The sequence below is a fragment of the Sporothrix brasiliensis genome, assembly GCF_000820605.1.
Source record: "Sporothrix brasiliensis 5110 chromosome Unknown Cont22, whole genome shotgun sequence".
NCBI classification, from domain to species: domain Eukaryota; kingdom Fungi; phylum Ascomycota; class Sordariomycetes; order Ophiostomatales; family Ophiostomataceae; genus Sporothrix; species Sporothrix brasiliensis.
In genome coordinates this window covers 1,960,142-1,987,119 of record NW_024467141.1, presented here as the reverse complement: position 1 = coordinate 1,987,119, position 26,978 = coordinate 1,960,142, and the positions used below count along the sequence as shown (strand labels likewise).

The 26,978-nt window shown below is 58.1% G+C and overlaps 10 protein-coding genes across 10 annotated transcripts; 4 read left to right on the top strand and 6 right to left on the bottom strand.

Annotated features, from left to right (window-relative positions):
* Positions 1-616: 616 nt before the first annotated feature.
* On the top strand, positions 617-1,897 carry SPBR_08493 (branched-chain amino acid aminotransferase; the record flags this gene model as incomplete). The annotated part of the gene is made up of 1 exon (XM_040766731.1): positions 617-1,897. The coding sequence occupies one exon, from the start codon at positions 617-619 to the stop codon at positions 1,895-1,897; it is 1,281 nt and encodes a 426-aa protein (XP_040614840.1).
* Positions 1,898-2,163: 266 nt separating this feature from the next.
* SPBR_08248 (acid phosphatase) lies at positions 2,164-4,248 on the bottom strand (the record flags this gene model as incomplete). The annotated part of the gene is made up of 2 exons (XM_040766486.1): positions 2,164-3,091; positions 3,170-4,248. 2 exons carry the CDS (start codon positions 4,246-4,248, stop codon positions 2,164-2,166), a joined length of 2,007 nt encoding a protein of 668 aa, XP_040614839.1.
* A 1,900-nt stretch (positions 4,249-6,148) lies between these two features.
* On the top strand, positions 6,149-7,925 carry SPBR_08322 (cytochrome p450 monooxygenase; the record flags this gene model as incomplete). Its single annotated transcript, XM_040766560.1, has 2 exons — positions 6,149-6,202; positions 6,303-7,925. 2 exons carry the CDS (start codon positions 6,149-6,151, stop codon positions 7,923-7,925), a joined length of 1,677 nt encoding a protein of 558 aa, XP_040614838.1.
* A 177-nt stretch (positions 7,926-8,102) lies between these two features.
* Positions 8,103-10,787, bottom strand: SPBR_08148 (uncharacterized protein; the record flags this gene model as incomplete). Its single annotated transcript, XM_040766386.1, has 1 exon — positions 8,103-10,787. The coding sequence occupies one exon, from the start codon at positions 10,785-10,787 to the stop codon at positions 8,103-8,105; it is 2,685 nt and encodes an 894-aa protein (XP_040614837.1).
* A 1,522-nt stretch (positions 10,788-12,309) lies between these two features.
* SPBR_08380 (histidine phosphatase) lies at positions 12,310-13,923 on the bottom strand (the record flags this gene model as incomplete). Its single annotated transcript, XM_040766618.1, has 1 exon — positions 12,310-13,923. The coding sequence occupies one exon, from the start codon at positions 13,921-13,923 to the stop codon at positions 12,310-12,312; it is 1,614 nt and encodes a 537-aa protein (XP_040614836.1).
* A 2,187-nt stretch (positions 13,924-16,110) lies between these two features.
* Positions 16,111-17,442, top strand: SPBR_08478 (uncharacterized protein; the record flags this gene model as incomplete). Its single annotated transcript, XM_040766716.1, has 1 exon — positions 16,111-17,442. The coding sequence occupies one exon, from the start codon at positions 16,111-16,113 to the stop codon at positions 17,440-17,442; it is 1,332 nt and encodes a 443-aa protein (XP_040614835.1).
* A 505-nt stretch (positions 17,443-17,947) lies between these two features.
* On the bottom strand, positions 17,948-19,180 carry SPBR_08508 (replication factor C subunit 3/5; the record flags this gene model as incomplete). The annotated part of the gene is made up of 1 exon (XM_040766746.1): positions 17,948-19,180. The coding sequence occupies one exon, from the start codon at positions 19,178-19,180 to the stop codon at positions 17,948-17,950; it is 1,233 nt and encodes a 410-aa protein (XP_040614834.1).
* Positions 19,181-20,072: 892 nt separating this feature from the next.
* Positions 20,073-21,357, bottom strand: SPBR_08492 (acid phosphatase; the record flags this gene model as incomplete). Its single annotated transcript, XM_040766730.1, has 2 exons — positions 20,073-21,070; positions 21,135-21,357. 2 exons carry the CDS (start codon positions 21,355-21,357, stop codon positions 20,073-20,075), a joined length of 1,221 nt encoding a protein of 406 aa, XP_040614833.1.
* Positions 21,358-23,920: 2,563 nt separating this feature from the next.
* Positions 23,921-24,241, bottom strand: SPBR_08762 (uncharacterized protein; the record flags this gene model as incomplete). The annotated part of the gene is made up of 1 exon (XM_040767000.1): positions 23,921-24,241. The coding sequence occupies one exon, from the start codon at positions 24,239-24,241 to the stop codon at positions 23,921-23,923; it is 321 nt and encodes a 106-aa protein (XP_040614832.1).
* A 1,290-nt stretch (positions 24,242-25,531) lies between these two features.
* SPBR_08561 (L-asparaginase) lies at positions 25,532-26,599 on the top strand (the record flags this gene model as incomplete). The annotated part of the gene is made up of 1 exon (XM_040766799.1): positions 25,532-26,599. The coding sequence occupies one exon, from the start codon at positions 25,532-25,534 to the stop codon at positions 26,597-26,599; it is 1,068 nt and encodes a 355-aa protein (XP_040614831.1).
* Positions 26,600-26,978: the final 379 nt, after the last annotated feature.

Below are 26,978 nucleotides of genomic sequence, written 5' to 3'. Positions count from 1 at the left end.
GGCGTGGAATATCTTACGTGGAGGAAGGCGCACTCGGTCGCGGTTGGTAGTTCGTTCTTTCCTGTTTTTGTCTACGTTCCTGGCCTTTTTCGTTTTCTTTTTTCCTTTTTTTCTTGCTCACATTGTCTGTCAATCGTTCCTTCTCTGTGGCTCTCCACTCCTTCTAGTTCGGTTGGTCTCCCCTTTCTATTTTTGCCTTTGCGCTGTGCCGGGCACCTTTGTTCCTGCCTCCACGTCCTCTGTCCCTATATTTACTTGGATCCAAATAAAAAGAGTCACCCTCTCTCTCTCTGTCTGTCTGTCTCTCTCTCTTTACAAAAGTTTCTTGCTGCTATTCTCCCTGCATATTGGCCTCCGCTCTCGGACTTGTACCAACCTGGCACCCTTTCGGCCATTTTTGCCCCAGTCTCACCAACTTCACAACTAAGTTGTTTTTTGAGCTGACTCACAGGCTCCTTCTTTCCTCTTTTGGTATATAGCAGCTCTTTCCTCGACGGGCAAAACGCGGGCTCGTCCTCTCACACAGCTCTTGCCGTCGTAGCGCCTTTCGCTTTGCAATTCGTTCAGCCCGACCTTCGTTCTTGTTTTCCTACATCCCCCCAATATATTTCTCACAATGACTCCCTCTGCGAATACCTACGGAACCAGCCCTGCCTCCGAGGCGGCGGCGGCCGAGCACAAGAACGAGCAGTCCGTGGACCTGACCGGCCAGGCCTTGGAGCACAAGCTGGCAGAGATCGCCAAGTCGAAGAACGGCTCCGCAAAAGCTGAGCTCGACGCCTCCAAGCTCACCTACGAATTCACCACCAGCCCCCGCCCGGTGCCCGCCAGCATCGAGGCCGCCTGCTCCGGCACCGAGACGATCTGCACCGACCACATGGTGACGGTCGAATGGAACGTCGAGACCGGCTGGGCCGCGCCCCGACTGCGGCCCTACGGCCCGCTGTCGCTCATGCCCACGGCGTCCGTGCTGCACTACGCCACGGAGTGCTTCGAGGGCCTCAAAGCGTACCGCGGCGTCGACGACAAGCTGCGCCTGTTCCGCCCGGACTGCAACGCCCGGCGCATGCTGACGTCGGCGGTGCGCATCTCGCTGCCCGCGTTCGACCCGGTCGAGTTTGAGAAGCTGATTGTGGCCCTCATGGCCGTCGACGGGCCCAAGTGGCTGCCGCGCGGCGGCGGCCCGGACGAGTATCTGTACCTGCGGCCGACCATGATCGGCACGCAGCCCCAGCTGGGCGTGCAGCCGCCGCGGGCCGCCCTGCTGTTCATCACGGCGACCTATCTGCCGCGGCTCAACGCCGTCGCCGGCGGCCTGCGCCTGCACACGAGCCCCGAGGACATGGTGCGCGCGTGGGTCGGCGGCTTCGGGTACGCCAAGGTCGGCGCCAACTACGGCCCCAGCCTGCAGGCGACCATGGAGGCGCGCGCGCGCGGGTTCCACCAGGTCCTGTGGCTGTACGGGCCCGAGGGCTACTGCACCGAGGCCGGCGCCAGCAACTTCTTTGTCGTCCTCCGGTCGCCCGCAGGCACCACCCAGCTGGTGACGGCGCCGCTCGACGACCGCCTGATCCTCGACGGCGTGACGCGCCGCAGCATCGTGCAGCTGGCGCGCGAGCGGCTGGCCGGCGAGGTCGAGGTGGTGGAGCGGCGCTACACGATTGCCGAGCTGCAGACGGCCCAGAAGGAGGGCCGCCTCGTGGAGGCGTTTGCCGCGGGCACGGCGTACTTTGTGGCGCCCGTGTCGATGGTGCACCACCGCGGCGAGGACATTCCCGTCCCCATGGCGTCGTCCACAGGCGGAAAGTACACGCTGCAGATCAAGTCGTGGATCAGCGACATCATGTTCGGCCGCGAGGCGCACGAGTGGGGTCTGGTCGTGAAGGAGAGAGAGTAGGCGTGTTCTGGGCTGTGCCACAGGTAGATTGTATTTACTCCCTAGAGATGGGCTGGAAGGACACATAGGGCAGGCCGACGATTTCATGGAATTACAACCGGTGGGTTCTTTGCCCTCAAATTAAAAGAGAGTACGCTTGTTCGTACAGGCTAGATAGACAGAATAAAATGTAACGACAGTATGACAATACCCCAACGCCAATAAGAAAGAGTGTCATGACCAAGGCTATTTAAAAAGTACAGAAAACGGTATCCATCCCCGCCATCCTAGATTGGGGCGCCGTCCGTGATTGTGCCGTACGGCTGCGCCGTAAAGGGCCCGAAGCAGGCCTCGTCGAATTTGGCGCGGCCCGCCATGGCGTCCTGCACGCGCAAGAAGGTCTCGAGCTCGCACCACCCGTCGACGCGCGACACGTCGCACTCGGGGAAACTGGCACCCAGCGGCAGGGTGCGCTGGTTGAGCACAAAATGGATGTACTTGGTCTCGGGGCCGGCGTCGTCGTAGCCGCTGCGGTCGGCCTTGACGGGTTTCGGTGCGCGGATCACCTCCACGTCGAGCCGCGCGCCAAAGGGCACGACGTGCGCGAGAGTGAAGTTGTGGGGGCCCGGGTAGGACGACGGCGGCAGGAACTGGGCGAACTGGGTGAAGCCCAGGGCGGTCAAGACGCTGACCATGTTGGAGTCGTGCGAGAAGTCGAGGTAGAGGCTCTGGTTGAGGGGGAAGGTGTCGGTGTTGTTGTCGAGGGTGGTGTTGATCTGCGAGCCGGCGTAGCCCAGCGTGTGGTTGCGCAGGCGTGCGACCAGCTCTTGCTGGTAGCCAATGCCGACGGCCCGCCCCGTGGCCGACTGGAAGCCGCTGCCGCCGGCAAACACCAGGTCGGTCGAGTACCCAAAGCCGACCCACTCGTCGTACGTAAACAGGTCACAGAAGCGGCTGAAGCCATAGGCGACCGTCTCGTAGGGACACATGGTCTGGGCGGCGTAGGTGTCCTGGATGGTCCAGTCAAAGCCGTTGGCGCCGGAGAGCAGGGCCTGGAAGCGTGCGGTGGCGTTGCGCAGATAGTTTTCGACCCAGATGGCGTTGGCCTCGTTGCCGCCCGTGTCCTTTTGCGAGTTGGGGCAGTTGAGGTAGCCGGCGAGCGAGTTGTTGAAGCCGTCCTGCTCGATAATGACCTCGATGGTGGCATTGTTGGTCCTAACCTGTCAGCGACATTTGTGGGACATCCTGATGTTCAGGGGCAAAAGAAAGGCGGGGGGTTATGTGCAAGCTCACCACTCTAGACCAAAGAAGCCCGCCATAAAGTTCTCGGCCGACTTGAGCATGCGGTCCTGGGTCGTCGTCCGCACAATGATCTTGCTGTTGGGGTTGTATAGGCTGCCGTACATGTACGAGTGCAGCACGCCCGAGTCAAACAGCTCCTGGCGGCCCTTGGGCACCAGGATCTCGTGACCCAGACTGTACGCCCAGTCCTCCAAGAACGCCAGCGCCCCCGTCGCTTTGAACTTGCCCCGGAACTTGGCCAGCTTCTCGCCCAGCGCCTTGACGTTGACGCCGCTGGTCGGGTAGCGCGAGCCGTGGCGCGACAGCATCTGCAGCTGCACAATCTCGGCGCCGGGCGGCAGCGCATACTCTTGCACGCCAAACCCGGGCGCGGGCTGGTAGGGCGACAGGTAGCCCATGTGGTGGAAGATGGACCGGCCGCTGCCGTCCGAGGGCACGCCGTCGACCAGAATGTTGGTCTGCAGCGGCTGGTTGGCCACGTACGTCGCTGTCGGGTCAATGGTCACCGTCTGCGCCAAAAACGCCGGCCGCCCCGTCGCGGTAGGGCCCGCAAACAGCTGCGGCGTCGTCTGGAAGTACTGCGGGACAGTCACTGTGGTCGGGCGGCAGTTCTCGTTGCCGCTGCTGTCCTTGCCGCCGTCCCCGGTCGCCTCCTGGGCATGCGCCAGCGACAGCACCAAGCCCGTGTTGTCGGCGACAAACTTGAAGCCGACGCACACGGCCAGACACGTCACAAACGAGATGGCCACCACGCGGACGGTGCGCCGAGACAGCCACTTCGGCGGTGCATCGTCGCCCGATCGATGGTGGACGTTCGCCGGAACAAATGTCGCTCCAGATGGCCCGGCGCCGGCCCCACCGGATGCCGATGCAAGAAAGCCCCGTGTCTCGTCGTCGGCGCCGTCGTCGGCAGCGGCATCGTCCTCGTGGGAGACGCTGCGGTAGCCCAATGGGTCTTTGCCGTCGCCAGAGCGTCGCGCCCCTTTGTCTCTTTGCTCGAGCTCCATGCCGTCGATGGCATCCACCCCGGCAACCGGCTCGTAGCCAGCATCCTTGGCGTGGCCCGCCATTGTGTCTGGCGTGTGTCGGTTGGAGGCGGCTGTCGGGCAAGACGGCGAGCTGTCCTTTGTTGGCTGGTGCGCTCTACAGCTTCCGACTATTGCCTCGTTCTCTGTAAATGTCGATAGCCCAAAAGCTGATGCAGATCGTCGGGGGTCGCTCCTGCCGTCCAGGTGCGCAAGGGCAATTAAGATTGGGGGGAAGGCGCCAAGGAGCCACGGACCTTCCTGCGGCACAGTGGGGCGCACGTCACGGCGATCACCTGGTCACGTGAATTGGCGAATAAGCCGTCTATAGGAACTAGACCGCTACCGCTAGGCCAGTTGGCAAAGTAGAGAGCCCTCTAACACCAGGGCTAGAACAGGTCTGAAGTAATTAATTCGTACCGTGGGTTCCCAATACCGCCTCACCAGATGACAAAAGCGGTACGGCATATTGGCTTTGGAGATTTATTGTCCCCGTACTCGTACATAATGCGTCATCTACGAGAGGTGTAGGGCGAGAGAGGATCTCTTGGATAGAATAGTGACGGTGTATTGGCACAAGGTGTTGCTGTTTGAGAACGGCCCTGCAATACGATGTACAATGACACCATAAGCTGGAGCTGCATTGTACTTTCTTTGTTACGGCCGTACTTGGACTTTTGTTCTTACTGGATAGCAAGGTCTCATAAAAGTGAATTGCATGTATTTGATGTTAATCGCTTTTTTTGTGGGGAATATAATTGCTTTTTGTTGCTGGTTTTATTTTCTTTTTTAGTTCAAATATTTCTAACTTAGATGGACGGGAACTATAAAGAATGAACAATATTCATCATTACTATTATTAAAAATAGTAATACTGTTTTTAAAAATGAAAGACGAAACACCGTCTTCATCACATCGACTCTGCTCTCCCACCACTCCGTGTGACTTAATATGTCTCCGGGCTTGCAATGGCATCGTATTTCCCGTTCAGCTATCTCCTCGCAGGATGTCTCTCCTTACGTTTTGTTGTGGACCTTCGTGTATTCCGGCACATCTTGCTCTAGCCGGCAACAATCCCCCCGGCTTGTCCGTTTGACAATGTATTAACAGCCGACCCCACATATCCCTAGACCAACGGGCCGCTCCCGAGTGCTGATTCCGCCTCGAAAACAAATGAGTAAGCCCTGTTCTCTCCGACGTCCTCACAATTGTCACCGGCGTTGTGCCAACAGACAGTTGTATTCCTTGGTTGCTGTTCCCTATTTCTGCCCCCACGTTGCTCTGCATATCCCTTTCTTCACTATTTTTGTTTATCTTACCGGAATTGGACCAACGGGAGGCAGTCGTCGTCCATGTGACCACCCTTGAATATTTTGATGGGCCTCTTGGGCTGCAATTTCCAAATGCAGTATTTGGCCGAGTAACCCCGGTCGGTGTTGCGAAACGAACCTCGTATCCCTGTCATGGATGCCTCTCGTTTGATTCGTTCAAGTTGGTTGATGTCGCGCAATCGTTGCCGCCGTCCATCCACAAAGTCCAAAGCGCACGTTTCCTCGCGTTTCCGTATCTACCAGTATCTTCAGTCTCATCGCTCTCTCTTAGTCTCTTTAGTCCCTCCTGTTTCTATATCTATTGTCCAACTTCAACGTGGCAAGGTGCAAAAAGAACAAAGAACAAACGAACAAAGAAACAACAAAACGGTGGGAGGTTCTGGAGGCCTGTGCGTACATCGTATGTCGCACTATTCCTTCTCCCCCTAGAAGTAAACAAACCACGTCTTGGCGCTGTACGCTATTAGACGCTCCCTGTTTCTGGCCACCTCTCCTTCGTTTTCTATTTCTTCGTGGGACTTACACCCAGCTGCGGTCTTGGTAATTTACTTTGCTTTGTACCTTCTCTGCTTTTTTTTCTTCTTTGCTTCTTTCATCCCTTTCTCGACGACAACATGGCGATTCAGCCTTTCAGCGCCTTTGGCCTGGCCAACACGAGTTTGTTTCTGGTATGCATCCATTTTCCTGATTCCCTTGTCCCTTTTATGTTCCTTTTCAGTTTCGGTTTCATTCCCATGCCCATTTGCTGCTCTCGCTCACAAGCCCCAGATCGTGCTCTACTTTGCCTACAATGTCGTCTACAACCTCTACTTCCACCCGCTGCGGCACTTTCCAGGCCCCTTCTTGCATCGAGCCACGCGTGCAACGTATATATACCGCACGATGCGCGGCAAGATGCCCTTTGACGTCCTGCCCATGCACGACCGCTACGGGCCCGTTGTGCGCATCGCCCCCGACCAGCTGAGCTTTCTGGATGTTGCCGCCTGGAAGGACATTTATGGACGGCGAAACGACCTGTTGAAGGGCGGCAAGGCTACCAAGGGCGATCTCGGAGACGACGAGGACATTGCTCGCATGCAGAAGCAACAGCAACAGCAACGGCAACAGCAGCAGCAGCAGCAGCAGCAGCAGCAGCAGCAGCATGGCGGCGTCGACGAGCTCAGCAAAGACCCCCGCATGTACAGCAACGCCAACGTGCAAAAGAACATCATGTCCGAGTCGCGCGCCAACCACGCCCGTCTGCGCCGCCAGCTGCTGCCCGGCTTCAGCGAACGTGCCATGCGCGACCAGGCGCCCATGATCCAAAAGTACGTGACCTTGCTTGTCCAGCGCCTGCGCGACATCGCCACCCACCCCTCGGGGAAAAGCGCCGACATGCTGTGCTGGTACAGCTGGACCACCTTTGACATTATCGGCGACCTGGCCTTTGGCGAGCCCTTTGGCTACCTGGCGTCCGGCGACAACGACGGCCGCCAGCCCTGGATCGACGCCATGACCGCCGTCTACACGGGCCGTGCCGTCCTGTTTTGCAAGCTCACGAGCATCACGGGCTATGTGTTCCCGCTGCTGGCCCGCCTGTTCCCAAAGGCCATGAAAGCCCACAGCCAGGGCGGCATCGACAAGATCCGCCGCCGCATGGCCCTGGTGGACCGCCGCCCAGACTTGATCCAGGGCCTCGTGGAAACGAACGAGCAGGACTGGCACTCGCATCTCACCATCCAGCAGATTGCGGGCACCGCGGGCATTCTCGTCATCGCCGGTTCCGAGACAACAACCAAACTCCTCACGGCCACGACGTATTTGCTGCTCAAAAACCCCGAGGCCATGGCCCGTGCCACGGCCGAAGTGCGCGGCGCGTTTGCCTCGGCCCAGGAGATCACATTGGTCACGGCCACATCAGCCACGATTCCCTATGTCTTGGCGTGCATCAACGAGACGCTGCGGCGGTACCCACCGTCCGCCACCGGAATGCCGCGGGTAACGCCACCCGGTGGGGCCATGATTGCCGGCGTGTTTGTGCCGGGGAACACAACGGTGGCGTGTTGGCAGATGGCAATGAACTACGCCAACGGATACTGGGAAGCGCCAAACGAGTTTCGGCCTGAGCGGTTCTTGGGCGAGAACAAGGCAAAATATGCCAAAGACCGTCTAGAGGCGCTGCAGCCGTTCTCTGTCGGGCCGCGCAACTGCATCGGGCGCAACATGGCCTATGCCGAGGCACGTCTGGTGCTGGCACAGGTGCTGTACAACTTTGACCTGACGCTGGCCGAGCCTGAGACGCCAGACTCGCTCGACTGGCTGGATCAGAAAGCATATGTCCTCTGGGATACGCCGCCCATGCGAGTCGTTTTGAAAGAGGCAGCAGTTCCTGCAGCGGCAACGGTCCAGTAAACACAGAAGAGAAAGCAAGCAGCCGTATATTCATAGATCATTGCATAGAATAACGCGTATTAGAGCAGATCGTACTGACGTCCTTCATAATCTTGTCAGCCTCAACATCATCCCCATCACCATCGCTCTCTCCTTCGCAGCTCGTCGCTTGAATACCTCTGTAGGTAGCAGCATTCCCTACGGGAACGTGCCCTTTGCGGGACCAAAGTAGCCCCGCTCCGGCAACGGAAGAATAGCACCGCCCTTCCCATCGATGCCGGCGCCACTGACAGTGTTGCCCCACCAAGTCAGGCTGACCGGGTTGTAGCCAATGGCAAAGAACATGATGAGCGCACTTACGGCGACGCCGGCCGTCAGGGCCGCCGACAAGGTGTAGTTGTAGCGTTCCCACCAGGCGAGGCGGTGCCGGGGCAGCCAGTACATGAAGATGAAGCTCAAGATCATGCCGGGCGTCTTGTACGACATGTTTGACGGGGCCCAGTGCTGGACGCCCTGGATGACCAGGACCGGGTTGAGCCAGAGCAAGGATCCGATCGTGGGGAAGAGAGTTGCGTCAAGAACACGGAACACGCGGGCCGACAGCACGCGGTCGCGCAACCAGACGCGCACACGGGGCAGGTAGACTGGGCCATAGCCTTGGCCGATGAGGAACACGAGGGCGATCAAGAAGCCGATCAAGAAACACCACTTGAACAGCGGGTAGAGCGAGCCAAACATGCGGTTGGAGCCCAAAAGACCCCACATCAGCGAGCTGGCATACAAGGGATTGCCGTCGTTGGCACACGTAAAGCGGCTGGGCTGGTTAGGAGTACACAAACCCTTGACGTGGTCCAGAATGAAGTTTTGGGTGGCAACGGCAACAAAGCAGGTAATGATAATGGTTCCGATCTGCGAGCGGAAGACGGCGCGGGGCGCAATCTTGACATAGTGGGCCATTTTGTTGTCCTGAACGTAGTTGTCGCCGTAGCCAGCGAGGGCCCACGAGCCGAGCGTCTGAGCGAACAAGAAGGCGTTGGGGTTGCCCGGGAGCAGGTAGCCCGTCATGACCTGGATCAGGGAGCCGAGGCTCAGGTTGGTGCCGGTGGTGGCCGACAAGAACGACAGTGGGACAGCAAACACCAAGTTGATGCCGAGCACCAAGAAAATGAGCCAGATGGGCGTGTTGAGCGGGTAGATATGCAAGAACACAATGGACACGACGACGGCGGCCACGAGAATGAGAAGGAACCACCAGTCGGGGACCTCTTTGTAGCGGGCCATGAGGCGGCTGTGGACGTCGTTGGCGCCCTCGTAGTTGCCGCGGCCGTAGCGCAAGCCCTTGTAGAAGTTGACATAGGCTTCGGACACCGTCTTCCACTGGTTGACCATAATGTACAAGAAGTACACGGGGTAAAACGCAAAATTGGCGCCCACCGTCAGGATATAGCCGGCCGTGTAAAAGGGCGGCGAGTATTCCTGGTACAGCGAGTCAACAAAGGTGTTGTTGACAATCACGTTTTTGACATCGAAGACGGTAGCGTTGTTGGTAAACGCGTTGGACGAGTTGATGGGCAGGTAGCCCGTGTTGTACGAGTTGCTGTAGTAAATGCCCAGGATGACCATGCCGCCCAGCAAGCTGCCGACGTACATGGTGGCCGTGCTGAAAAAAGGCTGCGCGAGTGCGGCGTACGACGACGTGGCAACGTTCCAGTCAAACGTCGTGATGGGGTTGAACAGGCCAAGGCCGAGCGACGAGCCGGTCAGGATGGCCAGCGTGAGGTTGTTGGGCGCGATCCAGGTCATCCAGTTGAAGGTGGACAGGGCCGTGAAGAGATAGCCGGGCAGCCAGTAGTAGAAAAACATGCCAAGGGCACAGTAGCAGAAGAAGCGGTAGCGCGAGATGGTCCAGCCATGGGCCGACTCCTGGTGCTGGTCGGGCCGCGTGAGAGCGCGGTTCATGGCGATGATGGGCAGAACGGTGGGCCACAGGGCCTTGACGGGGTAGACGCTGAAGCGGCGCAGGTAGCCGGCAAAGCCCATGCCCATGAGCTGCACAAAGAACGTGAGCATCAGCTGGTAGCCGACCGTGATGAATGTTTCACCGTAGTACACGGGCGAGCGCTGCACCAGGATCATCGTGTAGGCGTTGGTGGTGTAGATGGCAACATTGTAGGTGATGGTCGCAAACATTTGCTCCTTGAACGTCCAGGGACCCGGGTTGAGCGAGAGGCGTGTTCCGGCAATGGTGAGGCCCCAGTCGGGCAGGACAAACTCGAGAAATTTGGCGCACGGGTAGAGCAGGATCTGGATGACGGAGCCGCTCAGGCCAATCGACGGGAAACGGCTGTTGAAAAAGGTTGAGACAAAGGTGCCGATGACGGCCCAGCCGATGCCCAAAAAGTAGGCGCGGATGGTCTCGACGTGGGTGCTGTCGTCGTCCTGGGGGTCGGCCACGGCACGGACGCCTGGGTAAGGCGAGGAGTGGCGCAGCATGACGGCGTCGATTCGAAGATCTCGGTCGTAGTAGGGTCCGTACTGCTTGGGGCCCTCGGTGACGAGGCGCTCCATGCGTTGGCGCATGTCAGACGGGAAGTTCCAGTCGTCGCTGTGAAAGCGCAGGCCCTCTTGGACAATCGCGTAGGCCTCTTCCTCGGTCATCTCGCTGACGAGACGGCGGATGTACTCTCCTTCGCCATTGGGTGCCAGCTCGGCGAGCAGCTCAGGCGGGATCTGGTCGCCAATCTGCTCGTGGGCGGACACTTGCGGCGGCTGCTTCTCTTCGTCGACGGCAGAGATCTCTGGGGCGCCGAGCACATCTACCTGCGGTGTCAGCGGTGAGGGCCCGTCGCCTGGTGAGGCCGCTTCTCTAACCGGGTTGACCATGATGGGTGAGGGGAAAAGAGGTCGGCGAGCTGCAAAGCGGGAGAAAGAGACAAAATAAACAAGGCGTGGATTTGTTGAGCAGCAGAGACGAAAAGCCACGGCAGTGGCGATCGAGGTTCCCGTCTGAGGAACTAGGTGGCACGCTGAATGGAAAGTGGCGTGGCACGAGAGCTCTTTCCCTCGGTCTCAACTATTATTTGTGCTGGCCCCTTCCGATTTTGATTTGCACCCGTCGCTCCTTCCCGTGTGGGTATTTACGTCTACATATATAGACAGGCAGGAACATTGCTGTCTGTACTGGGGTAAGTATATTGGCCTCGGAACAAGACCAGAAAGGCGGTCGGGAAGGTAGTGTGGGCAATCAAGAATAGCCATCTAAGCTGCTGCACTGGCTGTCATGTGTTGACTTACACTACGCCGACACTGCTTCGCGCCGTGGAAAGGATCTGGCATGAAAATGAGGGGAAGGAGCAGACGAAAGGAGGGGGCCAGACGAGAAAGGCAAAAGAGGAAGGAGATGTGCAACGTTAATATGGCGAGTGCGAGGCAAGTGTCGGGGAAGGAGGCAAGGAGCAGGAGATGTACAGAGACACAGCAAATAGGAAAGGGCGATGGGACGTCGTTGGGGCCAAACTGCCGGCAAGTACCATTTGTGGAGGAATTGAGCCCTTGCAAGAGGTCCACTGAGGAGAGGGCAAGACGCACAAGGATCTACGTTCCTGCCTTACGACTGGACGGGGGTAGGATGCGTGTGCGTATGAGGCGGAAATATCGAGGTATCTCGTCGCGGAACGTCGTTTATCGCCAGTTTGCTGGCGGTAAGGTCCGGTTTGTGGTCACGCCGTCCACAGGTCTGCATGTTAATCTGGAGAGAGAGTGGAGTGTTTTGGTGGGAGCGTGAATAGCTCCTCACAAAACCAGTTGGGTGGGTCGCGCTTTCCGTGTAGTCATCATGTAGGACAGAACGGTTAGATTGCGACCTTCCCCGCGTCTTCATCCTTTTCCGGAAGGTGCTTTGCGACAAAGACGCCGTACTTCGTACGTGGGCAACGAAGTACTTTGTAGTCCGAGGCAGTGGCGACTCAGTGCGACGGTGTCTCGTAATACCAGTTGTCTGCGAGCCCTGCGAAGGCCGGGCGGTTCTTTCCAAAATACGTACTCCCGTCCGACGTGAGACGGAAGGAGCAGGTGCAGACTACGACGGCTGTATCTGAGGCAAGCGCAATGGGTCGGCAAATAAGGACTGGAAGTCCGCCTTTTATGTGCTCTTTATCTGCCGAATATTGCATCTTTGGTGTCATCATCAATCATGAATCGATTCTATGGTTCCCCACGCAGGGTCATTATGTACGTAATCGTGTGCTTTTTTGGCTTCTTCTTTGTTTTGTTTTCTTTTTCACGAAGCGCTCTGCGCTCTCCTAATGGCACTGTCGCAAGGCTCCCCCATCGCTCGGCAGCGTTCACTCTCACTCCTCACTCCTCACTCCTCCGCTACTGGACTCGCAGCTAATTGGGCCCCCAGTTACGCAAAAATGGTTCCGTCATAATCCTTGCCGTCAAACGGATCGCTCAGCGTGTAGTTGCCCGTGCACGCATAGGCATAGTTGGCGAGCGCCGTCGCGTTCGCCTGGCTCTGCAAAAAGTCGTCCAGCGCACACAGGCCGTCCGTCCGCCCGGCACAGGCGCCGCCGCGGATGGTGTGGAGCGGCAGGATGCCGTTGTTGAGGCGCAGCCGAATGAATTTGTGCGGCGCGCCGGCGCTGGCGTTGGCAGCGGCGGCGGCGACACTAGGGTTGCGGTAGACAGTGGTGTGCTCCGTCACGGCCGCCGGGTCGGCGCTGGCACAGCCGTAGACTTCGGTGACGAGGTGGCCGCCAAAGGGGGTGAGGTGGGACAGGACAAAGTTGCGGTTGGGGTTTGGGGGCCAGGCGTGCGCGCCGAGGGGCGGGGCGTCGCGCAGGTAGTCGAGCGACATGGCCGTGAGGACGGAGATGATAATGTCGTCGTGGGTGAAGTCGGCATAGAACTTGGCGCCAAGGGGGAAATCTTTGGCGTTGTCGGTAATGGTGGCGTTGACGCTCGAGTTGCTCACGGAAATATACTGGTTGGTGAGACGGGCCAGCAGCTCCTGGAGATAGCCAATGCCCTGGGCGCGGCCGGTCGGGTTGCCGTACGAGTAGTCGTAGTAGTACTCGGCGTCCAGCGTGACCTCGAAGCCGGCCCACTCGTCGAGCGTAAACAGGCCGCAGAAGGCCGAGTCGCCGAGCGCGGCCGTCTCGTAGGCGCACAGGCTCTGCATGGCGTAGGTGTCGTTGGTGGTGAGGTTGAAGCCGGCCGGGACGTACTTTTGCAGGCGCGCCGTGGCCGCCTTCAGGTACGAGGCGACGTACGGCCACATCTCCCGGTCGCCCAGGTCGACAATGGGCTCCTGGCCGTCGTTGTGGCAGCTGTCGTAGGAGGCCAGCGTGTTGTTCTCGGTGCCGCCCTCGGGGATGACGACGACGCGGAAGGGCGCCGTCCAGTTCGAGAGCGTCGGGTCCGGCACGCGGACCGGCTGGAAGGAGGGGCCGAAGAAGCCCAGGGCCCACGAGATCTGCGAGTTCCAGATGCGGCTCTGGCTGGTGGTGCGCAGCACGGGCTGGCTTGACGCGTCCAGCGCAGCAGGGCTGCTGGCGTTGTAGGCAACCTGGCCGGCGGTGGCGTTGTACAGCAGACGGCCGTAGCGGTTCCAGAAGCTGACGCCGAGGGCAAACTCGGTCTGGGCGCCGATGCCGGTCAGGTAGGACTCCGTGAGCAGGTACTCGTAGTCGTTGAGGAAGGCAAGCGGGCCCGTGAACGAGCTGTTGGTCGTCTTTGAGCTGGCGGCGAGCTTGGCGGCAAACGCCGCATCGTTGGGCGCGTCGTCAAACTCGCCCGTGCCAAAGCGCTGGGCGTGGCGCTGCAGCAGGTGCGCCTGCTCGAGCGCGCAGCCGGCCGGCACCCCGACGTCGTTGACACCAAAGTAGTCCTCGTCGTTGTCGGCGTAGGGCGACAGCTGGCCCCAGTAGCGCGAGATGACGTTGAGGTCTGTGGCCAGCGAGCTGCCAACGGCGCTGCCGGCCATGGCCAGAGAAAGGAGGCCGACCTGGCACTTCATGGTGAGAGCGAACGACGAGGCGCTTTGAATATGAAGAGGAAATAGAAGTGTGTAGGACGGGGCGTGCGAGAGGGGGAAAAGATATGGAAAGTGTGCTCTGCAGATCGCGAGAAAATAAATTGACCAAAGAGTAGAGGATGGAGCTTATTTATACGCCTGCACAGTGCCGATCCCCGCTGTGCTGGGCTGTGCTTACCTTGCGAGGTAATTGATGTCGGAGGCGGTACACATACAAAGTACTCTGCAGCTGTAGGCTAGCCGTGGTCGGTGAGCGTAGATTGATTGACCTGCATCTCGACATTTGGCCTCAACGTGACTATTGATTCTCTCCATAAAGCCTCTCGCGCCTTCCCCGCCTCTCAAGTCTTGTTCGTCCCGTCCAGTTCATCCCGTCCTGGTCCCACGTGCGCCGATCTTGCGAGAAGGGAAGGCGATGGGACATGACTGCAGGCTGGAGGAAGGAACGAAGAAGGTGTGCTGCATACCAAAAGAGGAAAGACGATGATGCATTTCCAGTGGGATGTAAAGATGCAAGGCAGGAGTGTCTCGAACGGATTAGGAAAGACCTCTGCTGCAAGCGCCGCTGTCATGAAATGCCTCGTTTATTGACCGAGAAGCGACTTGCGTTTATGAGAAGATGGATGGCCAGATGGTGCCCCGTCCTTCACTCTGTCGAATTACGACGCTCAGCCGGGATGCCTCGGATGAACCGGTGCGTAGTTTTGCACCGAGGGAGCTATCGACGAGGAATGCCAGTCGTATGCCCGCCTAACGTTCTGAACCAGACAACATACCTTGCTTGGATACGCTTGCCGTTTATGATCGTATTGGGACTCGTAGAAAAGAAAAGAAGACTTAAAAGACGACATAGCACAGTGCCGCCTCTTGCGCCGGCCGGCTTCGGCGGACAATGGCATTTGCACGTGTAGGTTGTGCCTTCCCATTATTGGTGCGGCTGGGTACAATAAGGCGACGACGCCGAAGCAGGTGCTACTGGTCGTCGGCGCTGTCCGTGTTAGCGGCTTTTGGCAAGAGCTTATTCTACGGACAAGGAGAAAGCGACAAAGCGACAAAGAAAGAAATATACAGACACGAGAAGGATGAGAGAAAAAAACCGAAACAAGTGGAAGAACGGACGATTGAGACAAATATGACAATGAGAAATATAGAAAACAGAACTAGGAAACAACACTGCACAAAAGCGGGTAAATTAATCCCAAGTAAATTGTTGGCTTTTGGCTGACTTTATATCCCGCGCTATGATCCACTGAATCGCTGAATCCACTGAATCACCCGCTGAACCCACTGACTGTAGGGCTCCGTCCTGCAACGTCGAATGCCCTATTAGAGAGGACCACACTAGGGATCATCGCTTGTCTTGGCTGCCTTACAGCGTGTAAGTCAGACAGGAAAACTTCCTAATCGGGCTACATCGCGACAAATGCGACAAGTGCGAAGCAGACGTAAAGTGTTGTACATTTGAGAGCTGGAGATGTGGTGCAGCATCGAATCACATCTAGTGCTACACACAATTATTGGCGCATTGAAAAGACATCTTTGCTTGCACGGTGACGTGCCCTGTGTCGACACAGAACGTTGACGAAATGAGGCGAGAAAGACCACGACGAGCAGAGCGTTGTTTCATTCTTCACTGAGAAAAGAAGGACTCTCCCTCTCTTTTAACATTCTCGAGTACTCTCCCATCCTTCTGCTTTCCCTTTCCCTTTCCCTTTTCCCCCTCCCCTCGCGGCTCCGTGTCGGCTCAGACCATCGTCTTCTGATCGGCCTGGCTAAATGGAAAAGCCCCTGATCATGCAGATGGCGATCATAGAGTGTAGGTCAAAGCTAAGGAACAGGTTGGTGAGAGATCAAGTCACGTATGCACAGCCGCATCTCTGGCAGTCCCCGGCCTTCATGTAGACCGCGAACTGGAAACAGGAGTTCGTACCAGATCCAAACACGCCAAGGCACGGCAGTTGGCAGTGGACACACGACTGGAACTGGAACAGCAAGCCCCAACTCGCTAGTTTCTCATCCATGGACCGTTGAGCGACAGGTATATCAGTTTCCTGGTTTCCGATCTTCTGATTTTCTGGATTTTATTCTCCTCTGCCTTTGTTCTCCACACTGACCGCAGACACCGCTGTGGAGGGACACGGAGACGACATCCTCGCCAACATTATCAACATGCTGCAGCACCACCGGCCGAGGGCCGTTGTCGCCTGGGCCTGCCTTCTATTTCTTATCAACCTCCCCCACGCCGTCGCCGATGCTCAGTGCTATGCCGTCAACGGCCAAAAAAGCTCCGGCACGCCCTGCAACGCCGCCGCCACCGGCCAGTCGGGATCGCATGCCGCCTGCTGCGACGAGAGCAAACAGGAAGCCTGTCTGGCCACGGGCGTCTGCTTCGCCACCCAGCGCTCCGACAACAACACCTTTTGGGCCGAGGGCTGCACCGACCCTACCGGACTCGACCCGGCCTGCCCGCAGTACTGCGGCACCGCGAGCCCCAACATTTACGTGACGGCCGGCACGCCCATCCAGCCCACGTACACTGTGATGTCGTGCGGGGGCAGCGCCTGGTGCTGTTGCTTTGACAGCTTTGGCAAGTCCTGCAACAAGACGGACTGCTGTGCGCAGAAGAACTTTACACTGGCGCGGGGACTGGGGGCCGTGGTGCGGCAGTTTACGGCCGTGCCGACGGCAGACAACTCGTCGACGACGACAGGCCCCGCGTCATCCCCCACGGGCCGCTATGACGGCAACGGGGGCGGCGGCCGCTTCAACTTCGACCGCAGCCAGCGGCTGGTGACGGTCATTGTCGCCGGCGTGCTGGGTGCCCTGCTGCTGGCGGCTCTGGTCGCCCTGGGCTTCTCGTACAGCAGGGCACGGCACTTGCGCCGCCAGGTCGATCGGCTGCAGCAACAAGAAAAAGAGGCGCTCCTCATTGCCTCGTCGTCGCTGCCTCCCTCATCGGCTGTGCCATCGCCACTCTCCACGCGCGTACGTTCTCTCCGCATCAACACACAAGGACTGGCCGGCCACGGAGGCGCACCCCATCCCAGTGCCATGCAGGACGAGACGGTCTCGCCCATGTCCCACGAACAGTTGCATCATCTTCAGCAACAACAACAACAGCAACAACAACAACAACAACATCAGCAGCAGCAGCATTTGCAGCAGCAGCAGTACAGTGCTGGCGGTATTCGTCGCAGCTCGTCATCGAGCGTTCACCAGCCACCGCCACCGTTCACTCAGCAGCCACAGCCATACCAGAGCCAAAACCAGCCATACGTTCAGCAGCAACTCAACGGCTTCAGTTTCACGACAACACCGCGGACACCGACTTGGAACCACACGGGCACGTTTCGCCACAACAGTGTCGACAACAACATGACCGGAGGCTCACAGGGGCCCCAGCACGGACACAGCAGTGTACATGGGAATGCACCCAACACTGCTGAACTGGCCAGCCCCATGCCCGTCACTGAGCTGCCCGCTGAAAAGTACACCTACTGAGGGACTGCGGTCTGTCTTGTTGGGTAATGTCGATGCGGCGATTTTGGCGCACGGAGGCACCTATGTAATTTTTTGCTTTTTGCCTTATTTTATACCTACCACAGTCCACTGGGGCAATCCATCCTGCTCTGCTTTCTTCTGACATTTCTGGGGTATTTTAAACGCGCTGGAAAGCATTGGTGCGGTGCGTATGAAACCGGCAATGATGCTGCGGGTGATGTTGTATTATAAAATGCGGGTCAGGCAAGACCAACGCAGGGCGGCAAAATGGGGAATCCGAGGCTGTGTCTGTAGCAAGTTAACTAGGCTTCGTCAAAGAGACAGCAGACAGTCGCGCCCGGTTGAATTGCTGAGACACAAGACCAAATCGTTTCCCACCACACACACACACACACACTCGACCTCGTGTCGGTTTCGTTGCAACGTGAAAATGATATTCGCTGGTATATGCCGCATATGTTACCTAACCCGTCTTTGTGTCGTGTGCTGCTGTCCAGAACACCCATTATGCGCTCATCATCTCGCATCCGCTCCGGATCACGCCCACCAGTGCCCCTGTTTGCACAGTCTCGCCCGCGCCGCTCGCGACCCGGTGCTCAATGTCCGCCAGCCCGCTGAGCCACGCCACCATGACCTTGGGGCTTGCCTCCACCTTGACAATCTCCTCGGCCAGCGCCGTGACGATGTCCGCCAGCGCCAGACCGCGCGCCACCTTGAGCGCATGGATCGTGTTGAGGCACGACGTGACGTCGGTCGTCGTCAGCAGCGTCTGCAGAATCTCGCGGACCGCGTCCGGTGGCGGCGCCGCAATGCAGTTGTAAATGGTCTCGGTCGTAATCATCTCGCGGACCACGGGTGCGTTTTTGTCCTTGTCCTTGTCGTCGTCCTGGCCACGCAGCGGCGTGCTCGACGCGTGGCACGCCTGCAGCACGTTGAGCGCGCGCCGCATGTCGCCGCGGCTCAGCGTCACCAGCGCGTCGGCCGCCGCGGGCATGATCTGCACGCCCTCCTCGTCGATGACGCGGTTGACCAGCGAGCGAATGTCGGCTTCCTTGAGCGGGCTGAACCGGAAGCGCGTGCACCGCGACAGCAGCGCCGGCGACAGCTTGTGCGCGTAGTTGGCAATGATGCAGAACCGCGTGTTGGACGTGTACTTTTCCATGATGCGGCGCAGGGCCATTTGCGCCGTGTTGGTCATGGCGTCGGCCTCGTCGAGGATGATGAGCTTGAACGTGGCGAGGCTGGCGCCGCCGTCGCGGCCACTGGCGCTTTCGGCACCAGCGCCAGCGCCAGCACCTGTCGCTGCTGCCGTCGCCGGCTTGGCGGCAAAAATCTGCTTCGTCGACGCAAACGTCTTGATCTGCTCCCGCACCACGTCGATGCCGCGGTCGTCGGACGCGTTGAGCTCCAGCACCATCTGCCGCACATTGGCCGCGCCGTAGATCCGCCGCGCCAGCGCCAGGATGGTCGACGTCTTGCCCGTGCCGGGCGGTCCGTACAGCAACAGATGCGGCAGCCGGTTCGAGTCGACAAACTTGTTGATCGTCGCCAGAATGTCCTGGTGGCCCGACACGTCGGCGAGCGATACGGGGCGGTACTTTTCGACCCACGGCAGCGTGTCCTCGGCCTCGACGGGCAGGTTGGCCGCCGTGCTGCGCTTGCCCTTGCTGCTGTTGTCGGCGGAGAACTTGATGTCGTTGCGTGGCGGATCCACGTCCATGTCTTCGACGTCTGACATCGTGGCGGTTGAGCGGGGGGCAGATGTATGTGATGGAAGGATGGAAGGGGTGGGTGGAGGAGTCGAAGGGTGAGTCAAGCGAGGTCGGACTGACGAGGTTGCGGATGGACGCGGGGAGGTCAGCTTGACGTGGGCGGTCGTTGTCGTTGTGAGGTTGAAACGACGCTGTCGGAAAGTCGCCGGAGACTCGCAACAGCAAATGCGCAAAATCGCGTCGCGTCCATGGCGGGGCAGGCACGCGTTGAGTGGTTGCGGCGGAAGGCGCTGGCCCGTGCACTATCACGTGAGTGATCACGCCTCGTCACCATTGAAGGCGGTGCTTGCCTCGTCACAACATCTCGCAACTCTCTCCTTTAATTCAATTAAATCTTCTGTTTACCAATTTTGTCCTTTTCTTCCTTTTCTTCTCTATCTTTTCAATTTCTATCCATCGATCCGTGCTAATAAATCACGAAATTGGACGAACACAAGCCTCTTCACAAGCCAAGCAGGCAACGTTAGGTCTTGCACCGCGTGATGGCCACTTCTAACACTTTGCAGCCTGATGCCAAAGCTTGTTTCCTTGTCCACTGCTGACACGTTGGTATTGGCTACGAATACTACTGTACTCGTGACCAGCCGCGACTCGTCCTCCATCGAGGTCACCTCATCTCACATGGACCGAAGCGGACAGTTTGAATACCGTGTTTTAGAGTCGACCCAAGGAGGCGGTCATCGACTTGAATTATATATTATGTTTTCGGTACGGACGTACGGAGCATATTGCTCGACAATGGACCGTGACCTTTGCATGTCACATGCCACCTTCCAACCTCGATCCCACTCTCCATCGTTTCACTGGCACACGCGTCTCCACCATCCATTTTCTCACCAAAAGGCACTCCCGGCACATTTACTTGCCGAAGCCGTACTGGGCAGGGGGGTTGAGGCCGTCGTTGACCTCGACGGTGTTCTTGTAGTAGGAGGGGTTCTTGTTGCCGTACCACTTGCGCTGGACGCTCTGGGCGACCTTGCGGCCGTTGTGCTCGAGGCACAGGTTGGGCTTGGGGTAGACGGGGAAGGTGGGCTTGCTGTTGAAGACGCCGTCGTACGACGCGTTGAAGTAGTGCTTGGCCAGGTTGTCGGCGTCAAAGGTGCGCAGCTTGTCGCCGGTCTTGTCGGCCACGACCTTGTAGACGTTGGCACCGACGTCCCAGCGGCCCAGGGTGGGCAGGTCCCAGTTGGCCTCGACGGTGGCGATCTCGCTGTAGTGGTTGTAGAAGCTGTCGTCCTCGGTGCCGACGAGCTCGGCGGGGACGGCGTCGCCAATCAGGATGCCGAGGATCTTGTTCTGGATGCTGTAGCTGGAGTTCTCGTCAAAGGTGATGAGGACCAGGGTGTTGTCCATGAAGCGGCTGTCGGAGAGCAGGGGCTCGAGGAACGTGCGGGTCCAGGTGCCGGCAACGGTGACGGACGTGTCGTGGCCGTCCGAGGTCATGTTGGGGGTGATGAACATCCACTGGGGCAGGGTGCCGGCCGCCAGGTCCTCGTAGAAGCCCGTCAGGTTCTTCATCTGCTCCAGGCGCTTCTGCTGCTTGGTGTTCTGGTCGTACAGCACGGCCGGGTTGTGCTTGCGGACGTAGTCGTTGGCCTTGGTCTCCTGGTTGACCCACGCAAAGCCCTCGAAGCCGGCATACGGCATGTCCTCCTGGTACTCGCCCCAGCTGATGCCGGCGCCCTCGAGCAGGTCGATGACGGAGCTGACGTTGGCGTCGATGAAGTTGAAGTTGTCGTTGTCCATGCCAAAGTAGTCGCCACCAATGGCAGCGGCGTAGTTGGGCTCGGACGGGTGCGTGACGCCGAAGTTGTTGGTCAGCTTGATACCCTTCTCGGCAAAGAAGGCCAGGTTGGCTGGACGGTTAGCGACATGGGACATGGGACACAGTCGTCGTCGACGGAAGAGGAGGCCACTCACGATCACCGGCAGCAAGGGTGTAGTCGGTGTTCTCGAGCCAGATGATGGCCAGACGGTCAAAGGCCTTGCCCTTGACGTGGGTGACGGGGCTGCGCGACTCGGCCGTGGCCTGGGCAGCAAAGACATCGCTGGCGGCCGTGGCGGTGTTCTCCACGGAGACGGAGACGGCGGCGGCTGAGACGGCCGTGGCCGCCGCCAGGAGAAGGGCAGGCGTGTACATCATCTTGAAGTCGTGCGGGATGCGACGGTGACGAACAACACAAGGGAATGTAGAAGATGATAAGAAAAACGAGGGTGGGTGGTGAAGAGAGGGAGAAAAGGCGGAAAGGTGAAAAGAGCGTGCCGATCTTCTGAGCGGGCTGGCACGAGTTTATACAAAAGTCGCAGCAGCAGTGGAACAGGCACGGGCAATCTATGGGTAAGGAACAGGACCTTTTGGGGTGCCGATCGCCCGCGCCGCACATCACAAAACAGGTCCTCAACGAGGAAGAAGTGGACTGCTAGCTACTTCAGCACAACGTACGCATGTCGTGCTAGGATGACCCCGGTTCTGTCGAGAGCGTGTTCGTCCATCGTCCGGTGTCCTGGGTTCGGCGACAACAGCTGCGATCGCATATTGGCACATTGGGTCCCCAGAAAACGGGTTTTGCTCGAATCGACACCGACCGAGAAGACAGAAAGGCAAGACGGGAAGACAAAAAGTGGGTTCCACAGAACGGACAAGGCCACGCCCCCAGGCCCTGTCGTGCATGCGTCGCCTTGCGAGTGGTTTCCCGGCACGCTGCCAAGCCTTTTTGTGCGTGGCCCTGTTCCTTCAGCTTCCTAAGCTTTTGTCTAGCTTTGTGTACCATTTTGTTGTCAATGGACAGGACAGCGCATGTGGAATAAGCACGCGGCTCATTGGCCAGCGGTGTTGCAGCGTTCACTCGTCCGCCTTGGCCATGCGCGTATTGGTGTCTTAGTGCCTCTGGGGCAATTTCTTTTATTTCCACCTTGACACTTGTAAGTCGCCTTAACCGGGTATTCCTCCGCAGAAGCCTATCCAAACCGATCAAGACATTTACGACGTGCCATGACTGAAGTTTTCTTCATGACTGGCCGAAACATGTTTTGGTAAAAACTGAGTTCAGACAACACGACAACTGCACGCACATTGGGAGAATGTGTCACGGTGTAGTTTGAGGGGTGCCAAGCATATTTCCCTGTAGAAGCATCTAGCAGATGTATTTCGTACTCCGTATAACAATGTAGGTAAGCGGCCCTGAGAGCTTGTCTTTGGAAACATGAACGTGGGGCGTGGACAGAGGGCTTTGCAATACCGGGTTAGCTATTCGTTGTTGACTATGTCGTACCTAGATTGACACTATTGGTCCTTCGATTTCTCCTCTCTTCTTCTGTCGTTTCGTCGTTTCGTCGTTTCGTCGTTTCGTCGTTTCGTCGTTTCGTCGTTTCGTCGTTTCGTCGTTTCGTCGTTTCGTCGTTTCGTCGTTTGGCCTTGACTTGTGAGTTGCCCACATGGTCAAGGCAAGGTGTGGGGGCAGGAAACAAACATCCAGGCCAAGCATAAAGGTCGTTCGGTCTCCCAAAGTAGGAAGTGTGATGGAAGACGCCTGGAAATAACGTCAAGACTATATGGCTGCAGGAAGACGAGCAAAGCGAAAAGCGAGATGACAGCTAGGCAAGCGGGTCCTGGAAAACCCCGGAAGGTCGTAAGCGACAGTCCATGTACCCTAGGCCGATATAGTACAGGAAAAGCGTAAGGAAATAAAGACTGGCGATGCACACTTTGAGTGAGCTTTTGTCCTGTACCTGGGCCTTGGTGCTGCCGATCCCTCGTGCCTTCTTCTTTTGGTGCCAATTCGTGAATGCGACTTACACGTGGTGCTGGTGCGGTTGCCGTATTGGTCCATTGTCGGTTGATGTGGGTCCACCCGACTGAGTGACCGACCGCGGCGTTGACGAGTATGTCGTAAGCAGACAGACCCATGTTCCCGACCGTTTCTGATGTAGTATGTATGTTGGCGTCGAATGGGTCAAAACAAAATTAACGACTTGTCGACGAACATTCCCGGTCGACTTGAACGAGATCGCCTTTGAGAATTGCAAAAAACGTGGTTGCCGTTGTGGAGTGGCAAGGAAGGGAAGGAACGAAGGCGTGGATGTACGTGTGGCTTCCTATTGTCCAAAAGAGGCAGTTGCAGTTGCTGTTGCTGCTCGTCGCTGCTTCCTCCAGTATATGAGCACTTGGCAGCCTGCTTCAAACGGAAAGAGAGACAGTGTTCTCCGCACGTAGCAGGGGCGATCGAATGACGTCGAAAGTCATGAACATGCACCAAAACACTTTACAGCAGGCTGTGAGGCTGTACTCTTACGAAGCAAACGCGGCCATCCGCGCACAACAGACAGCATGGACGCCGCACGGAGACCGGAGCCGCGACAGCAACCGCAAGCCCAGACTCGCCCCAGAGTGCCAGTTCTAAAGAAGCTTTGAGGCGTTTTCCACATCTCTTCCATGGCTTCCATCCGCTTGGGAATGCTCCTGCGCTCCTCAAAGCTTCGTGTGGCGTGGCATGCTTGTCTTCACAGACGCTAAGTGCGCCAAGGGCGCCTCAATCGATGGGTCGGGTGGGAGATGGTTGGATTCGCTAACAACCGACAGAACGCCAGAAGTGAAATAGATACCCTCAAACCGAACAAACCCAACCCATAGTTCTGCCGCATACCACACGGCGTATCTTATAAAAAGACGTCCACCTCTTGGACCATACACAGCGTGTCGTTTACGTTTACTTGACAGTGCACATCGGCGTCCGTCCCGGAGTCGACTGAAATTTTCGGTTTCTTGGGCGACCAGATGGCCGCGTCTTCCACAGACCGCCCTCATGCAATCCGAGCACCGACGGGAACGGCACCTGCACGTCGGAAAGATTGACTTTGACGGCGTAACACTTTTGCGCCGGCTCGGGACGCGATGTGATGCCCGTCTCCCATGCAAGACCGAGAGCGTCCGGCACAGCGGCACTGTAGCTCACAACGTATCCGCCCAGGCTCATACCCAGCAGTGCCGTACGGCGTCGGTCCCGTTTTCGATCCTGGATGCCCATCATGGTCCTCGCCGCTGAACAGACTCCCAAATGCACCAAGGCCAACTCGACAATGCCGAAGCGGTAGCGCTGCTTGTGGCGCTGTGTCGAGTAGTCCTCGTCGCTTGGTGTCGGGGTGTGTACTGTGTTGGATATGGTGCATACTAGTTAAAGTGAGTCGAGACGGCGCAAATTCAGGTGCTCAAAGGAGATCGTAGGGACGTAGTATATTGGCAGAAGAAGTTCGACGGAGAAAGCTTAAGAAGAACCCAGCAGAGGAGGTATGCCCAGTTCGGTTAGCTATCTTTTCTCCGACGAGAAAGCCAGGAATTGTGTCAACTAATGCAGCCATTTTCTGCTTTTGAATTCAATGGCATTGTCGTCATGTTTGTCAGGAAGATGCGATGAGTGCGATCCTCCGTCTGATAACAAGTCTGTCGTGCTGTATGTCTTGTTTGCTACGTCGTGCTTCTTGTTTGCTATCGCGAGAAGAGAACTGCCTACGACAGCCTTGCCAGTCGGCCTTTGGTACGCCGGTTGTGACCTTGTTTGGTAATTAGAGGGCGCTGTCTCCAAACCACACTGTAACGGTCGCTGTTTAGCCCCCGAGGTCCAATCGGGCGCCTTCCTCAATTGGGCGCCTTCCTAATTCGCCTAGCATGGACGCATTGCACGAGGGGAAAGATAGCGACACAACAACTGACGACATTTCCCTCCGATTTATCGGCGACAGGGAAGCTGCGACCGACTCAAGCTCCCAACCAAACGTCCACTGCGGGAAGGGGCCGACGACCACAATTTACGATAGCCCCTGAGTTTAAACGAAGCCATCTTGCATACAACAACACTTACGACAACAAACGATCTGCTACCACCAACATGAACGGCCTCTTGGACAAGACCAGCCACCGACAGCACGTGCCAATCCAACCGCGCATCATCATCCATGGCGGCGCCGGCAACATTTCGCAGACGACGTTGACGCCCGAACGGCGGATCGCTTACCGAGCAGCCCTGAAGGAGATTGTACGTTGACTTACTCCAGACTCGGACGTCCGTCCTCTATTAATGCCACGCTGTCAAGTCTGACCGATAGATTACGCGCACCAAAGAATACATGGCATCGGGTACGGCTGCGCCGTCGGACTCATCGGGTCCGACTGCACTTGAGACGGCCACGTTCGCCGTCGTTCTGCTCGAGGACTGCCCGCTCTTCAACAGCGGCCATGGCGCCGTGTTTACACGCGACGGGCTCAACGAGCTCGAGGCAGGCATTATGGTATCACGGGGCCGAGCCAAGCGGGGGTGGGCGTGATGGGACTGCGCCGGGTGCGGAACCCGATTCGGCTGGCACGACGGATGCTCGAGCACGGCGATGTTGATTTGGGTGGGAGGGCCGGCCGGCAAGCGAGCCGCACAAGCCGCGGGGACAGCGAGGACAGCGAGGACCAGAACAGTGAGGACATGCAGGGACCCAACATTGACTCGGGCGCCCAAGGCCATACGCAGATTTATGGTGCCGCCGCCGAGGTGTTGGCCACGCGCTACGGACTGCCGCTCGTCGATCCGTCCTACTTTTTCACGCAGCAGCGGTGGGACGAGCATGTACGTGCTCTCGAGGCCGAGAAACAAGGGCGGGCGGCCACGGGCTCCTGGTCGGCCAGCGAGTACCTCCCACAAGGCACGTGCGGCGCGGTGGCCCTAGACGCGGACGGGGTGGTGTGCTGTGCGACGAGCACGGGCGGCCTGACGAACAAGGTGACGGGCCGCGTGGGAGACACGCCGGTGGTGGGTGCAGGCTCGTGGGCGGGCACGTGGGCCGAGGACGGCGATCCGACGGGATGGGCGGCCGCGGCAGCGGCCGCAGCAGCGGCAGCGAGAACAGCAGGGGGTGTGCAGACGGCTCGCCCGGTTGTCGAGCTGTCTCGGGCTCTCTGCAACCTGCTGGCCGATTGTCTTCCGATTCCCTCGCCGACACCCCTTTTCTATGAACCACTATCGTCGACGCCATCGTCGTCCACAAAAACAACACGCTCCATCGGCCTGTCTGGCACGGGCAACGGCGACTCCTTTTTGCGCATCAGTGCTGCGCACACGGTCGCGGCCATGGCGCAGTACAAGCCGCTCTCGTTGGCTTCCGCGCTTTCGGCCGTGGCTGGTCCCGGCGGGTTGTTGCAGCAGAGTGCAGGCGATCGCTGGGGCCGCGCCGGCGAGGGCGAAGGCGGCATCATTGGTGTTGAGTCCGTGGTTGTGCACGACGACCGTGGCCATGTCCGGGAGGTCCGCACCGCCGTGATCCAGGACTACAACAGCGGCGGCATGTTCCGCGCGTGGGTCGACGATGCCGGTGAGGTGCAGGTGCGCATTTTCCGGGACGAGTAAGGTGTGCAGAGAGGTCTGAAACCTGTGTTGTTCGATCGTCGCCCGCGCATTTTATTATTGCATATCGTTGCATTTGGTCGTATTTGCCATGTATTACATCTACGACGCACACAACATATATTTCTCGCCAATATCCACAATCGCTTTTGTTTTCCTGGTTCACCGCACTGGGCCCAGTGATCTACGGCAAGGCCTTGGCGACGGAATAGGGGTCGATTTGGAGGCTCAGCCCAGTGGCCGTCCCAGGCCGTTTGACCTTTTGTCGAGCTCGTCTGCTTGTGTTGACATGTTGTCCTGTCGTATCGGTGCCCTGTTTTCTTCCCTCGTGTTCTCCTGCTTTGCATCTTCTGCGGCTCGTATTTATTTTCTCTGTTATTGT